This window comes from Elephantulus edwardii, unplaced genomic scaffold (assembly GCF_000299155.1).
Source record: "Elephantulus edwardii isolate Elephantulus edwardi_28Jun2011 unplaced genomic scaffold, EleEdw1.0 scaffold00170, whole genome shotgun sequence".
Classification (NCBI taxonomy): Eukaryota; Metazoa; Chordata; class Mammalia; order Macroscelidea; family Macroscelididae; genus Elephantulus; species Elephantulus edwardii.
The window spans coordinates 6761076-6777363 of record NW_006399920.1 but is presented as its reverse complement, the minus strand read 5'-3'; the positions used below and the strand labels follow the sequence as shown (position 1 = coordinate 6777363).

At 40.5% G+C, this 16288-nt stretch overlaps 1 protein-coding gene across 2 annotated transcripts in view; it reads left to right on the top strand.

Annotated features, from left to right (window-relative positions):
• The window catches only part of ANK3 (ankyrin 3, node of Ranvier (ankyrin G)), a 662526-nt gene that overhangs the window by 240733 nt on the left and 405505 nt on the right, over positions 1-16288 (top strand). Inside the window, exon 1 of one of the 2 annotated variants that reach the window (XM_006895587.1) lies at positions 5906-6019. The exons of the other annotated variant lie outside the window; for it this stretch is intronic. Coding sequence (XP_006895649.1) covers positions 5906-6019 — 114 coding nt within the window. Of the gene's footprint in view, positions 1-5905; positions 6020-16288 lie in introns of those variants that run through there. 2 annotated transcript variants of the gene reach the window in all.

The window sequence follows — 16288 nt, the reverse complement described above, 5'->3', positions numbered from 1 at the left end:
TATATATATATACACATACATACATACATACACACACATATATATAAATATAAAAAACTGTTGGCCTTTTTAGTTAACAGCAAAACCCACTAAAAACTATACTATTTAGATTATAAACTCCTTGTAAAATAACCTTTTGAATAGATCTTTCTTGATAACCAAGCACCTTTAGCTTTCTCTCATTGCAACATTTTAGAATAGTAAAATAGTGTCTTAGAAGTCATCTAGTCTCCCTACCTGTTTTGTGGGAACAGTGGCCAGTGGAGGAAGTGGCATATTTACAGAGATCTTGGATTTCCATTCATTCATTGTTGCATTTTTCTCCCTGCTTTCCCCCACCGCACCGCTCTTCTCTTTGAAAAGCAGAAGAAAATTCTTTCATTGGTATATAATCCCCTCACCCAGAGTACACTTCAGTATGTTTTCTTTATACATCACTCATGCTGCCTGCTCGGTGTTCAGTGAGCTATACGTCTGCTTCTTTGCACTGAACAGAAACCAGCTATGTCCTTGTGAGGGCCTTCCACCTGCAGTAAGGAATTCTCTCCTTTCTGGAGGCCACATGGGTGTGATGGGGAGATCTTCGGGAATCATCTCTGTGTGTCTGTCCCAGTCATCCATGTGAGGTCACTGAAGCAGCTGGCGTGCTTGGGGCCAGCTGGCTCTTTTTCCTGTGCTGAGGTCAGGCCGGTTCTTTGGACGGCCAGCTCCATGGAAGGAGACAGAATGAGTGCTAAGACAGATGGTACCAAGGCCAGTGCTCATATATCCAGCAGTGCCACACCTCCCAGAAGCATAGAAACGACCACCAGCCCATCATTGTGTGCTAGCCACAGTCTCTTTTGTTTTGACTCTTTTTTTTAAGAAAAAGAACTCCATGTGTCTCATCTGAAAATAGAGTATAATGTATCACTATGACTTAAGAATTTCCCACGGTACTTTTTTTTGTTATTTATTACCTTGATAGGTTCAGTGCTTGTTTTCTTCCTTGTTCCTGACTGTTTGGAACCCACTCAAGGTCTTTTGACATCACCTTTATGTAGGATGCTAAAAGTAATGAAATGACAGTGGATTCATTTTTCTTTTGAAGGATAAATATTTTGACTCTTTCTTAAGGTGAGGCTGCTCTGCTTCTGTGAAAATGAAAGTGGGTGCAGCTCATTCAGGAGTTTTCATCCCATCAAAACATACACTTTAATCAGCATTGTGAACCCAGGGCAGGGCTGAGGGCAGCTTACATGACAGAATTGGGACCACTTTTTTCCTTTTCGTTTCTCTCATGCATCTCGCTGTGTGCTATTCATACACTCCTCATTCTCTGCATCACTGTAAGGTATGTTTTTCTAAGTTCTCAGCTATAAAACTTCAACAGTTGTCAAGTGGCATTGTCAGCTCCTTAGTTAGCCTTGCATTGTTGTATGTCATCTCCACTCACCAGTGTGGATGCACAAGATAGAATTATTCCTGAAAAAAAATGTTAATTGGCTAAATATACAAAACTTGTCTAGAAATCCTAGAAATTTATCTTTAAAATTCAAGGAGGTAAAAACGAAATTCTTTTATTGAAATATCTAAAGTCTGTGAGTTATACCAGTGGAAAAGTGAAAATAAAAAATGTTTTCAGGGGAATATTTAGACATTTTCTTTCTTTTTTTTTTCAATTCTGTGTTAAAAAATAGTTTCAGATATAAGCATAACTAAGGGAGCTCTGATGGCCCAGTCTATAGGAAGCAGTACCATTGACCCAGAGATATTCTTGGGCTGATTCATGCTTAGTTCCAGCAACAGCTCTGGGGGAGAAAGAGGAGCAGGCTCCTCCTTTGAGATTTACAGCCTCGGAAACTCAACAGAGGGTCAGCTATGAGTCAGTTCCAATTCAATGGCAATGAGTAGTTGTAAGAATTACTAATGTCAAGCTAGAAAAATATTTTTACTATTTTGAAGTAACTTAATCTCTAATAATTGATAGGCATGAAACACTATTTCTCACAAAAATAATTTTCAATTCTTCAGTTAATGAAAGTTTGAAAACTCTTTGTTTTGAAAGCGTGGATTAGCAATCTGTGTACTTGTAGCTTTTCTAAAACCACAGTCCTTTCAGGGGAAGTGACTCACATGAACACTTTTCCTAAATGTAACTTGGGATCCCTTTCTCGTTCCATACATTTCTCTACCATGTGAGAGTCCTGTTCATTTTCATTAGAATCTTTTTAACTAGAAAATTTAGAACTAGAGAAAGTTCCATGGAAATGAGCTACCATTAGACCAACTGAACCTTGCATTATTCACTTATTTAATATTTCTTTTGCATGAGGTGCTTGCTGCATGCTAGATCTTTTCTTCATGCTTTGAGGAACTGCCACCAGCTTAATGATATGCAAAACTTTTGATAGTAGTACAGTCAGTTTTTACCTCAAGGATTCATACTAGCTTTAAAATTCCCGAGAGAAGAGCAAATTCTTGAAACTTGTGTGTAAAACTTTGATAAAACTTTAAAGAATAATGTTTTAAAAAATTCCTTTAGTGTATTTATTTAATTGCTTATATGGGCTTGCTTTCTATAATTATAGACAATTGGAACTGAGTAAGAACCCTTTTAGTCAGCTATTGGGGAGAAAACTGACGATAATTTTTCTTTTATGCATGATTAAGTATACCGTGAGTTAAGAGTTAACTCTTGGTTAAGAGTTAATCAAGATATATGCTGGTTAGGGAGAGACTTACTGGGCCTTTAATGCTATACTCAACAAACTCAACTCACTGCTGTCATCAGAACTGACTCATAAATGACTAGCCAGGGGTTTTCAGAGTTTGTCGATCACATGATGATGAGATGGCCATGTTTCTCCTGAGTAGTGGCTGGTGGATTCAAACCACCTGCTTTCAGGTTGGTGACGCTATTCCTTAACCACTAGGCAACCACACCACATCCTGGGGTCCACCCTGTTGCTATTCTTAGTGGAATTGGGGTTCACAGTTTTTCTAGTTTAGAAATAGAGGATGTTTTGCCCACATTTTCTAGAGGGAAGCAAATCCAAACAAGCTATACCTTCCAATTTAGTATTGACATATTAGCCACTGTTTGAGGTAAGGTGAGATCCATTCATATTCTGAAGGTTTAAAAGTCAGGAAGCTCTGTTACTGGGGTGAGATGATTTGCACCACTCTTAGAGCTAGGGATTTTGAATATTTGTTCATGTGTTTGTTCACTATCTGAACGTCTTCTTTGGTGAAGAGTCTGTTCAAATCGTGCTCATGGGGGGGGAGGGTGAAGCTCCTCAGTATTTTTGAGAGGCAAAGAATAATTGTAGAGATAAAGTGTTTAATTTTGTTTTTAAGAAAATAATAACTGAGATTTCTCTTCCTAATTTCCAAATATGTTTTTGCTAATCAGGATCGAAGTGAAAGCCCAGGGCTTTGCCAGTGTCAGATACTGAAGTTACTTTGGTCAAGGGTACTTACAAATGTATTTTAAAATGTCATTACTTTCTTTGAAGGAAGGAAAAAAAATGTAGGTCCAGGAGCCAGTGGGAAATCAGCCAGTATTGGGTTTGTTATTTTTCCAAACTGGCTGTCCTCTTCAACTTACTGAAAATAAGGAAAAGAAATTGCATAGATGTTCCTCAAAAGCACAGAAGGAAGTATAGAGGGACAAAGCAGAAAAATGTCTTAAAAATATATATATATATATGTGTGTGTGTGTGTGTGTGTGTATTCTTCTATCTTCCCACCTTATTGCTATTACAATAAAAATATTCCTAATAGAAACACTTTTGCTATGAAGAGCCAAAGATTCTTTTTCTGCTTTTGTACTTCATAGCTGATCCTCCTGCAGGTTTTCAGCAACTGTACGTCGCACAAGAGGAGATTGCCCATCTTTCTCCTACAAAACAGCCAGTGGATTTGATGCATGCGCTCACAGCTCCTTACCTCTAGGCTACCAGAACTGCTGTCAAGTTAGGTCCGACTCTCAGAGACCCCGTGTACAATAGGGCGGAATCCCAGTCTAGCCCTGTGCCGTCCTATTAAACAGCTGCTGTGCGTGAGCCCTTGGTCGCAGCCCCTGTGCCAGTCCTTCTCTGCCTTTTTTGTCCCCCCTTTTGTTGAATGGCTGATTTCACAGTCAATGAAGACAATTTCCTGAACTCTTTCTTTATAAAGATAACTTCTGTGGGAAAGCAAACACTTGAATATTGGCACATTTAGTAGGTCCACAGAACTGTGTGGCCACTGTGGTGAGGCCTAGGTGAAACTTGCCATCCACTGTAACACTTTTGGGGTGCCCTGTTCCTGGCCTATATTGTTTCTCATTTTCTATCCCTGCCTGATACAGCCTGTCAACACCCTATAAGGACAGAAGAGAAAATTCTTTGGTCTCCATATCAGAAATATGGTGGAGCTCTCTAAAGAAACTCACCTCCCACACTCTATGAAGTAAGTGGTCGTTAACTCCAGAGAACCAGGATCAGATCCTCTGATGATCTCTTTGGACTGTGTGCTTCTTTCTTCACTTACTTAGCATTCAGCCCTGCAAAGTCAAATGCACCGGTTTCCAAAATAATGGACTTTCGTTGTTGGGAGCGCACACACCAGCTAAGGATCTTTCAACCAAGCCTCCTCTTTTTGTGTGCTGGTTTTCTTGGTGAAATTAGGGATTTTCCCAGGAACCCAAATGATTTTGATCCAGCCTAACATTTCAGCACAGGATCAGACAGGGATTCATCATGTATACAGGATGACTCGATGGCACATAACAGCAACGACATTTCAGCACCTTCTTCGTAACGCTGTGTGGCGTGTGTGTATGTGTATAAACGATTCCTGATCTATTCCATTTCTTGCAGTGTGTGCGTCCCAGCTGACGATGCCCCAATAGGCCTTGAGCATGGTGCCGCTTCCCTACACATAATGAATATTCAGAAGCTGCAGTCAATGAGGACTCAGGTGGCAAAACTAGTAAAGTGATTGAGGCAAGTCTGATCATAAAAGGCAAATCTTCATTTTTTTTTCCAACTCAGAAACCCTTATTACTGCACACATTCCCCATCCTCTGACCCTTGAACCTTAGAGAAGAATCCTGGGAACTGCCTATAAATTAGACATCTGTTCCATACGCCAACATGATAACATCGTTCTATATGATGTGTTGTAATAAGCATGTTGTTTTAAAAACACAGCAGTTCTTTCTGTATTCCTCGCCCACAGAATGCACTTCAGCATAAAGGACACACTGTTGAGACAGCCAATGCATGCATTGTCTTCCCCATAATGCAGTCAGGAGCTCCCTAGGAAAATGCAGTGTATTTCACGTAATCTTATTTTTTATTTGTCACCATCAGCAGTTAAACTAAAGTAGGAGCGGCTCCATTCTAGCACGGGTTAAATTATGCTCCGTGCGGATCTAGTGGTGATGTATAAATTGCAGCCCTTTCTTTTTTTTGAAGGATTCTAAAATAGATTTTCAGAATTAGGGCTGGATTTTTGCTCCTGCATGTGTGGTGACTCTTGATTTTTTTTCCTTCAGAGAAGCATCCTTTGCAGCATTCCCCCTTCCGAGGAATCACTTAGGCACTTCCAGCTGGTAGCAGGGGATCCAGCCAGAATACTGCTCCCCTCTGTCCCAGCAGCCTTTTTTTCCCCTTCACTACGGTAAATGCATTACGATGGCTGCACCCTCTGGTAAAGGTACAGGGAGAGGAAGGTGTAGGATGAAGTCTGGAAACTGTCCTCTTGGTTTTTAAAAGCTTCAGCTTCTCCAGCATCTTTGCATTCTGAATGCCTTCCTGCTTCTAGTCCAAGGTTTTCTGCCAGTGATTGGAATGCTGTTCGAAGCCTGATTAAAGGTGCCTGAGGATATCACCTTCTACAAGGAAGCCGGGCTGGAGAGGATCTTGCTTAATGCATTATGGCTCATGCAGCCTCTCAATTAAAGAAAAACAGGGATTTAGAAATCAATGCTGAAGAAGAGACTGAGAAAAAAAGGAAACATCGCAAACGGTCCCGGGATCGGAAGAAAAAGGTATCTGTGTCTGCCAGAGCATATATATCATGCCTGGCTTCTTTTTGTTTTCAGTCTCCTGCTGGCATCTGTTAGAAGCATTAGGGGCTGTTTTTACATGCTAGGGAGAATGCAAATTGAGTGTATCAATTGAGAACAGATGAGAAGACCCTGTGGTAGACCACAGGCGTCAGGTTGGGGAGGAGAGGGGGTGATCCTGTGTGGGGGTGACTGCAGTTCTCCTGCGGAAGGTGCGTTTTTGCTTTCTATGGGCACGGTCCTGTGTCCATGACAGAAATGTGGTACAGGGAGTCAAAAGTAGTTTCTGCACCAACCGGTCAAGGTGACAGGAATTGCGGGGACTGAGGTCTGCAGGAGCGTCAGCCTTTGTACTTCTTGGAGGTCTGTCTCCTGGAGAAGGAGCTTTTGTGTTAGAACTGTGTCACATGTGTGCATTTCTCACGCAGAGCTGTGACCTTAAAGACGTAGCAGAAAAGTCATTTCCTGCTTTGCTTTATTTTTTTCTCTTTCCTTTTGCCTGAGAGTTGTGTAAGGTTCGGCCAGAAACAACTTGCCTTTGTTAATAAAGCTCAAATCCGAGAGGTTTTTGTTTTTTCCTCTGCTGAGCAAGCCAGGTTATCCTGAATGCAGGAATCCCCAGGGCGTTCGGGGACCTGCAACCTTCAGCACTCACTGCTTTAGATCCCAGAATGACCATTGATGATTGACTCCTCATAGTCCAACATAGAGGGGAAATGGGAATATTCTAGGTCAGTGGTGTTTCGTTACAGCCAGAGATCACTTACTAAGTGTTTGGTGGTTGTGCCCTTAAAGCATGACTCCTGGGGACAGACAGGAGCAAGGCCCCAAAGCACCTTTCCTACATGTAGACAATGAGTCAAAATTGACTAAAGCCTGTGATCTGAATAAAGAGACAAGCCATCAAGCATTTGGATGTGACTTTGAGATTATTCCCATGGGGGTGATCTTCTCTGAACTCACCCTGAGGTCTGAGGCAAGCGGTCATGAAATGGCATGCAGATTTGCGGATTGTGTCCACCACAGCGCCTCTCCTCAGGGAGTGACCACCAGTAGTTCCAGAACCTGTGCCGTCTTCTTCCAGTTGAGGGTCTCCAGAAGCAGCCTCCTCCTCTGCCTGTCATTCTGCTGCTCACTCTATGAGGCTGGATTCAGAGGACTGCAGCTGTTTTGCTGCAAGATGTTATATATAGACATTTCTCACTTTCTTGTCTGTGGAAATAAACTTCTTGAATATATTTTCACAGAAGTGCAAACTTAGGTTAAGGTAGTCGGTGCCAGATCTATTTCAATGCCTTGCACCCCAGTTATTGTGCAATTGCTATCTTTTGCTACATTCAGGTCGAATGTTACTGCCTTAGCTTTGTGGATATGTTACTGTCACTTGCCCCCTTTCCACCTATCATCCACCCCTATCATCACCATCATCATCGTCAATTGACTTCTGAGATGACAGGGGGAAAGGTATATATATGTACATGTACTTCTACAAAGATCTGATGCTATTATTTATTCCAACAATTTATATAAAGAAGTGGTAGCCAGTGCAGTCTTGTGTGGAGTGTTTCCTGCAGCAGATGGACCTGCTGCCTTTGTGCTTGGGCTCCTATTTGACTTGGAAGCACAACAAGGAAAGAGTGAGGCAAAAGGAGTTTCTGGACTTACTGCTCTGAAGCCACAGTTCTGTGGACTAAAATGCTTTGTTATGAATACAGCAGAGTCTCTCCAATGTAAATCTCTTAGCAACCAGGAAGGAACATGGAGAAATATCAATATCACTATTGTAAATGTGCAAGCAGATTTAAATGTTTTGTTGTCAGGACACTCACAGAGGAGATCTAAAAAGTGGCTCAGAGCTAATGCTTTCAAAGCTATTGTACTTGTTAATAGATAGCATGGTGTGACATGTATGCTCCCTCTCCGAAACAGTATTATTATGGAAGTTATGGCATTCATGGTCACATTACTTAATGGAGTCCTTTTAATGTGCAAAGTGAAGAGTAAATTTATTTGCAAATACAGACCAGGTTCCTTTCATTGGGAGATTATCTATAACATTGATTCCCTAACAAGTTAATTGCTTAGACTTTGAATCTCCTTTTCCTGTATTTTCCCGAGATTCTCATTAAGGTTTGTGTGCTACTTTGCTCTGTATGGTCAGCCCCAGGTCAATTGAAAAGTCAGCTTTTAAATACTGTGTGGGTTATTATGGGGATAGTTGCTACTGCTCATATGAAGAAATATTCTTTATGAGCTTTTAATTACATAATAGCAGTAGTTCATACTCTAATAAAACTATGACAAGTTAGAGAGGTTTAAGAAACTCTTACAGAGTAATAGGGAGCTCTGGTTATTATTTGGAGAAGGATATCATGCTTGGTAAGGCGAGGGATGCCAAAGGAGAGGAATACCCTTAAGCAGGTGACTGCAGCAATAGGCTTGAGTATGTCACGTTGTAGGATGGCACAGGATACGACACGCTTCCGATTGATTGTTCATAGGGCCACTGTGTGTCATACTAGACTTGACAGCACCTAACAACAATAACAACAAGGTGGCCTAGTGATAAAACACTGTGCTGCAATCCCCAAGGCACATGGTTCAAATTCCCCAGCAGAGGAATGATGGGCAATCTCTTCCCAGGTGATTTAGTGCTTCTAAAAACCCGCTGGAAGGTCATCTGTAAGTTTGTCCAGACTCAACAGCACACAAAAAATTTTGTGAAATAAGAAATTTGGTTTGTGAAAACCCTTACAATTCAGGGGTGAGCCAGCCCAAGAAGAGGTATGCAATATGATCCAGTAACATATGATGTGGAATATGATACTCATATGTAGTATAATAAAATCATAATACATATATAGATATAATATTGGTTCTCATTGAATAATGAGCATTGAGTTCACATCTCATAGGTTTTTAAAGACCCTCTATGAGGTGGATTGGTTCAGTGACTGAGGTAATCGGGATGGGTGTGCCAGAGGCAACGTGATTGGCACAGGATAGAGCAGGGTTTAGGGCTGTTGTACATAGGGTCACTATGACTCGCAAACAGCACATAACAACAACAACATTGAGTTATATATACATTAGGTCTATTATGAATATTGATAACCATGAATGAAAGTCATAACCAGCCTCCCCACTCCTACAGATACACAAAAGTGGGGAACTTCTAGATAATAAACTGATCCTTAATTATGGTATGCTTTCTTCTTGGCACAGAAACATATATAATATCAAGAAAAAGGAAACCTTTCTATTTGTTTGAAGGAAATATATTTGAGTAGGTGACCCTTAATTTTATTATCATCATCAACTTTTCTGACCTTAAGCAAAAAAATATTCTGAAAAAAAATATTCTTAGATGGATTTAGTTTAGATTTTGCTTAAGAGTATAGTTACAAATATCCCTTACCTATACTTTGCCATAACTCTTCTAATATATTTTTCCCTTTCACACTCCCTCTCTCCTGATGAGCTGCTTGGGTTTTTATCCAATGAAAGGTAAAGCCAAAGATGCCTTTGGGTAGATTCATTTTGGATCCCTGACTAAGTAACTTGAGGAGAGGAACTCTTGATGTTACCTGCAACCAGCAGAGTCTTCTGTTCACAGGTGTTATTCAGTGGATAAACATGAGCCCACTAGGGTTAGTAGTCACAGATACACTTGTTGGGGAGTGAGCTCCAGTTCACCAACCTCTCTGTTGCCAGTGGTACCAATACTATGCTAATTGCATGTTTCGCCTTGTCCCCATGAAAGAATAAAATACATCTTCAGTAGTGAGAGGAGATAATTTACATTAATTTATTCAATAAATCTGCTTTATTTAAAATGTATGCTTACCTATGTATTTACTATATCCTGACAAAAATAATGTGAGGTACCTTGAGGAATTATTGTAAAAAGGAACATTTATCATGTACTCCTCTATGCCTATCAGTCCTAGATACTAGGATGTTGTTGTCCTTGATTGCCTTTGAGTTGAGCACGACTCATAGCGGCCCTATGAACAAAAGGCCTGAAAGCCTTTCTATAACTATTGTCATTTATCAAAGTTCATAGAGTTTCCAGAGGCAGGTTGTTTAGGAAGTGGGTGCTGGATAGCATGGCAATTTATCACATGATTATTAGAATTCTGATTGTTGATGTCAAACTCATACTGTTAATCAGTGGCAGAAGAAGAATGAATATTCATTGATTCATTCTTGTATTCATATATTCATTCGATACACATTTATCAGGGGATTTCTGTGGAGTAGGCATTGCATTAAGCTTTGGAGATGAAGCTATACAATATATGGTGTCAATAGTAAAGTAGAGCCCAGCAGAGCTAGGGAGAATGACCAGAGCAGCCATCGGATTCTCTGTGTATGAAAGAGGACCCGTTGTCATGTATGTAAAGACCCTCATTTTAACCCAGGTGAGCTCAGAGAAACTGAGTCTTGGAGAAGTTAGTGAGATAGTCAGTGAAACAGAAGAGAAGCCTATGCCCAAAGTGATGGAATTGGAAAGCATGTTGAGAGGAGGGACACAGAAATTTAGAATATCTGGTGTAAAGAGATATGAGTGTGTAATAGGAATGAAAAAACTCTAGGAATGTAGGCAGGTCCAGAGCTTGAAGACCTTGTATGCCATCATACAGGGTTTGGAAATTATCCTGACCAAAAGTGGGAGGGAGGGAGACTATGAACAGCTTTATGATTTAGAACAATCACTAGCATCAGTGTTGTAGGCAGCAGCAGGGGGAGCAGGTAGGAAGCACTGATGGTGATCCAAATATGAGACGCTGTGAGTTAGAACCAGGCCAGAGACGATGGCAGTGGTGAGAGCGGATGATGCAGATAAGAGATATTTAGGGGAAGACTCAATAAAACTTGGCAATGGATTGTATGTAGGAAGTGAGAAAGATCGAATTTAGGGTAACTGCCAAGTCCCTGGCTTGAAGGAGAAGATCAAGAATTAAATTCCCGGATTTATATGGCTTTTATTCCAGAACGTATATTGTGCACTTATTATGTACCAATTAGAGTTTGTAATTGCTTTAGAGTGGAGGTTCAAACAATCTTCACAATGACCGTACTGTACAAAGAAAATATTTGAATTATCTTCATTTCACAGATGAAAGTGAAGCGTAGGCTTTAAGCTGCTCGTCTACTGTCCCCATTAGTAAATGGTAGAGCTAGGATTCCAATTTGGGGAGTCAGAATCTCTAGAGGTGCTCTTAATTATTATACTACATGGTATATATAGAATGTGGAATTCATGTTTTCATAGTTAGACACCAAAACGGGCTTGATTCAGAGAATCTTCCACATGGTAAGCTATTTTCTTGTCATCTGGAGTCTTACATAATGGGCTTTATATCTCTAAGTAAACCCAGTACTTGCATTTTTTTTTAACCCTCAGCATGCATTTTAATGTTTGCTCCTTTTAAATTGTGGAATCTTAATGGATTTCTATTTTCAGTTTTTTCAAGTTTTAATTATTCCCTCTTTTAAATTGTGGGAATTACATATAAAAAGTCACTGGCACCAGTGCTTCAAATTTGCAAAGACTCATTGGTGTCATAACAATATATAAGAGTTTCTTACGTGCCAGGCAATGTGTACAATCATTTCCTCATTTTCTTCTCCATTTTTCATAAGCAAAATCAGGGCTTAAGAAGAGTAAATAATTTGTCTCAGGTCACACATCTGGTGATATATGTCCATCTAGACTTAAACTTTAATGAAAGGGCCTTAGAAGCTACATTTTAACCACTGAGCTTACTATCATGATGCTCCAGCAGTCTTTGCTAAGGAATTGAGGGCATATTTCAAAAGATGTAAGTTATGTAATATCCTCTCACTATAAAAGATTAGTGCATACTGATACTTTTTTAGGCTTTGCACATGGCAGCAACCATAGTGGAACGTGTGGGTGGAGTGTGTTGTTGTAATGCAGCAAGTGGACTCGGGAGTGGATTGAGTGGAACCTATGATATGAAGAGAGCTTATGTTTCCTACTCCACCAACTGCATACTGATTCCAGGTTGCTAATGAGCCTTGTCTTAGTTACCAAGTGTTGATGTAACACAATGTACAAAAATTGGGCACCTTGAAAGAACATAACTTTATTTTCTCACGGTCTAGGAAGCCATAGGCCTGACTTCAGTACATATCTAGCGCAGGAAGTTTTTCTTTAGTTCCGCTTCTGCTAGCCAGGATTCCTTGTAGTTCCTAGGTTTGTGGACTCACCTACCAGGTGCATTTGTCTCCATGTGACATCTCTCCCCCTGCTCTGCATGTCTACGGTGCTCTTTAAAATTCAGAAGTGTGTAGGTTTAGGACCCATCCTACTCTGATCTTGCCTCATTAACTTTAAAAAACCCCCTATTTCCAAACAGGGTCCTGTACAGAGGTTAGAATTGTAACATGTATATTTGAGAAATGTAGTTCATCCAATGTTGCCAGGAGGGACGGGTCCTTGGAGAGGGACATCATGCTTGGGAGGGTAGAGGGACGGCGCAGGAGGGGAAGACCCTCTATGAGATGGATTGATTTCGGTGACTGGGGTAATCGGGATGGGTGTGTCAGAGGCAGTGCGGTTGGCGCAGGATAGAGCAGGGTTTAGGGCTGTTGTGCACAGGGTCGCTATAAGTCGCAAACGACTTGATGGCACATAACAACAACAACAACAGTTCATCCAATAACAAGTTTTGCTCTCTAACCAAATGCTATATAGTCTTCGCTGTAATTATGTATTTACACTATTAGCCAGGAAACTGAGCTCCTTGAGGACAGAAGTGGTATCATTATCACTTGGTACGATCAAACTAGACTTAATGAGTAAATGAATCAATAGATAGATTGATAGATAGATGAAAAGATAGATGGACGGATGAATGAGAGGCAACATTTTGTAATGATTGAGAATATAAACCAAGGAATCAGGTCATGTAAATTCAGATACTCCTTCTATCAGTCAGCTTTGTGAGCTTGGGGAAGTTATTTGACCTTTTTTTCCCCACTTATTCTTCTCTTTTGAGAATGAATACACTAATAATATATGTTCTTTGGTGCCGTTGAGTCAAGTACAACTCATAGTGACCCTGTGAATAAAAGATCTAAACCGTGTCCTAACCTGTGCCCTAAATAAGCAGAGCTCTGGTGGCCTAGTGGCAAGAAGCTGTGCTGCAATCCCAAAGGCACACAGTTTGAGGCCACCAGCTGCTCCATGAGAGACAGATGGGCAGTTTCCTCTCGTGTGGTTAAGTGCCTTGAAAACTCCCTGGAGGGTCAACTATGGACCAGTTCTGACTCTACGGTACACAGCAACCACAATGTCTGAATGTCTTATGGACAATTCTAATTTAATGTTGTGAATGCCACACTGCAGCCATTGAAAAACTATTTCTTCTATATTCTCTGAGCCTATGACCATTGATGTCTTTTCAGTTTCCATTAGAGATGCTATATTATTATGTGTATATTTAGTTTCATATATTGACTCTCACCGTGGAAAAATCAACTTTTTGCATAGAGAAAAGTAGAGGATTTGATAGTACTTTATTTTTGTTATTATTGGGCACTGTTGCAATCATTTACACTCATAGTGACCCCCACGTGACACAGTAGAATTGTCCCATAGGGTTTTCTTAGCGTCATCTTTACAGAAATAAATCAGTGGGCCTTTTCCCCATTCAATATTGGGGTGGGCGATGGAGTTCAAACGGCTGACTTTTCCGTTAGCAACTGAACAATTCACCATTTGTTCCTCAGAGCCAATTCTACTACAGCATTAGAAATTAATATATTAACCATATCACATTTTAACTACATCGGTTCATTTATTAAAAGTATAAACCTACCTTGTGCCTGTCGCTGTGCCAGGGGCTGGTAATATAGTGGACTAAAAGGCTCGTCCAGTCCTTGTCTACCTGCTGTCATTTAGATTCTGCTTGTACTACACAGATGGGGGGGGGGAGAGGGCTGCAGAAGATCACTAACTCATTGTGTGTTGAGTGTTTTTTCCATTTATCCTCTTATTTGAATGTATGTCAACACTATCATGAAATAAGAATTGTCTGCATACACAGAGATGGTGATCAAAGTTCAAGAGTGCTGTGCACTTGATTCAGGTCACAGAAATAACTGGATCAAAGTTTCTGTAGTTCTGAGTCCTTCACTTAGCATTTCACAACCTATATAAAGGGAGTTGGTTTGGGAGCTTTTCTTTTTTAACGTTTTTTAATTAATACTTTTATGATTTATATACATTGTGTTTCATACATTCATTCATTCATTCACATTGTATTTATTCCTTTATATTGTGGAGGGTTTTTTTCTTCCATTCCAGTCATCTCACCAAGAAGTACTTTTTGGCATGCAAGCCAACTCCATGGCCTGTGCCCTCATACCCCTCTTTTAGTTAGCCAATTGCTATTCTGAAGTTTCGTCTGACATACTTTGGGCATGTTTCAAGGAGGGACTGGTCCTTGGAGAGGGACATCATGCTTGGCAGAGTGGAGGGGCGGCGAAAGAGAGGAAAACCCTCGATGAGATGGAGCGGTGGGATTAAGTGCATTTGAGATGGCTAGGTTGGCACAGGACAGAATGGCGTTTAGAGCTTTTGTACATGGGGTCGCTATGAGTCACAAGCGACTCGATGGCACATAACAATAACAACAAGTCTAGTGGCAAGAAACTGCACTGCAGTCCTTAAGCCATGCAGTTCGAGGCCACCAATTTCTGCATGGGAGAAGATGGGCAATCTCCTCCTGTGCTGTTAACTGTTTCTGAAAACCCACAGGAGGGTCAGCTATGGGTCAGTTCTGACTCTACAGTACACAACAACAGCAACAAACCAGTACTCTGTGAAAACAAGCTCATCCCTTTGTCTGAAGGATCCTCTGTTCTACTTGGGAACTTTGAGCATCTGCATCCATAAGCATTCTCCAGACCTGAGCAAGCCATCAGGTTGCAGCAGTCAACCCTGGTTGATTGCATGGATCATCTTCTCTTCATCTGATTGGGTTCTGCTCAATTCACCCCCAGTCATCTGTAGCTAGGTTTGAATGGGCATCAGCTGCAAACTCAGGAGTCCATACTTCTCCCTCCTTTCCAGACCTCTTGGTCTCCTCACTTAGCTCTATTTAGTCAAGTCAAATCAGCAGGCCAGAGATCCTTATGTCTCCCTGCTCCTAAAACCAACAAGCCTTCCCTCCTCATCCACACGTCTGTGCATGCTGGGTGGACAGCACTGAAGGAACAAGTGCAAGCTCAGCCTGTGTCTCCCTAGTTGTATTCCACCCACCTCCACTCCTGTGCATCCAAGTGATCGATTGGAGTGAGCATACTCCAACCTCAAGTCTTGGAGGTGGAGTCTGATGGGTGCCAACTTTAACCTGCCCCAGAAGCCAAGCAACTCAGTCCAGTTATAAGACAGTCTCTTCCTTTCCTTCCCCCCACCTTTTCCTTCTTTCCTGTTTAAGGTTCTTTCAAATGTGAATCTCTTTAATCAACAGTTGAATGTAGGGCTACAAATCCATTAAATGCAAATCTGTAAGGAGAGGTTTTAAAGGGAGGTTCTTATCTATAGATATTCATGGTAAATTCTGTTAAGAGACTAAGAGTCACTTGTAAAATGCTAAAAGTTAAATTCTTAAGTAGTTAGGATTTTTATAAATTTTTTACATTTAAAGGACTACAAAAATCTCAATATTGTGTCATTCTATTTAAGTTAGTATGCTTTCATACTTAAAATATTTTTCTCAGGACCCAGTCACTGACCAAAAAGTTTTATTATTGACTTAAACATACTGATTGATATGTAGGCTAAATATTGAAGAAGGATACCTAAACCTAATTTTATGCTGTCATTTCCATAACCTAGATTTTATACTGAGATATTTGTGTAGAAAGGTAACAGTTTGAAAAGGCAGTATGCTTGTAGTCTTACCAAAATTTCTATTTCTGATTTGTATAAATTAAAAGTAGAAGAGTTAATAGCAAAGCAGTGAGAATCAATCTTGAATCTTGCATTTTTCCCCCTATTGTTTATCTCATTCACTGACTATTTTGCCATTATAGATTCAAAGCAGTATTATGAAATAGTATAGTCCTTTGTTGTCAAATACAGGACTGGCTATAATAGAAGTAGCTTTCAATTCAGGTTTAATTAGTTCTGGTAAAGCATGTCTCAGTTATGGGTGACCTTCTGAGGAGTTGGGATTATATTCTTAGAGCCCTTGAAAATTGGGAACTGGT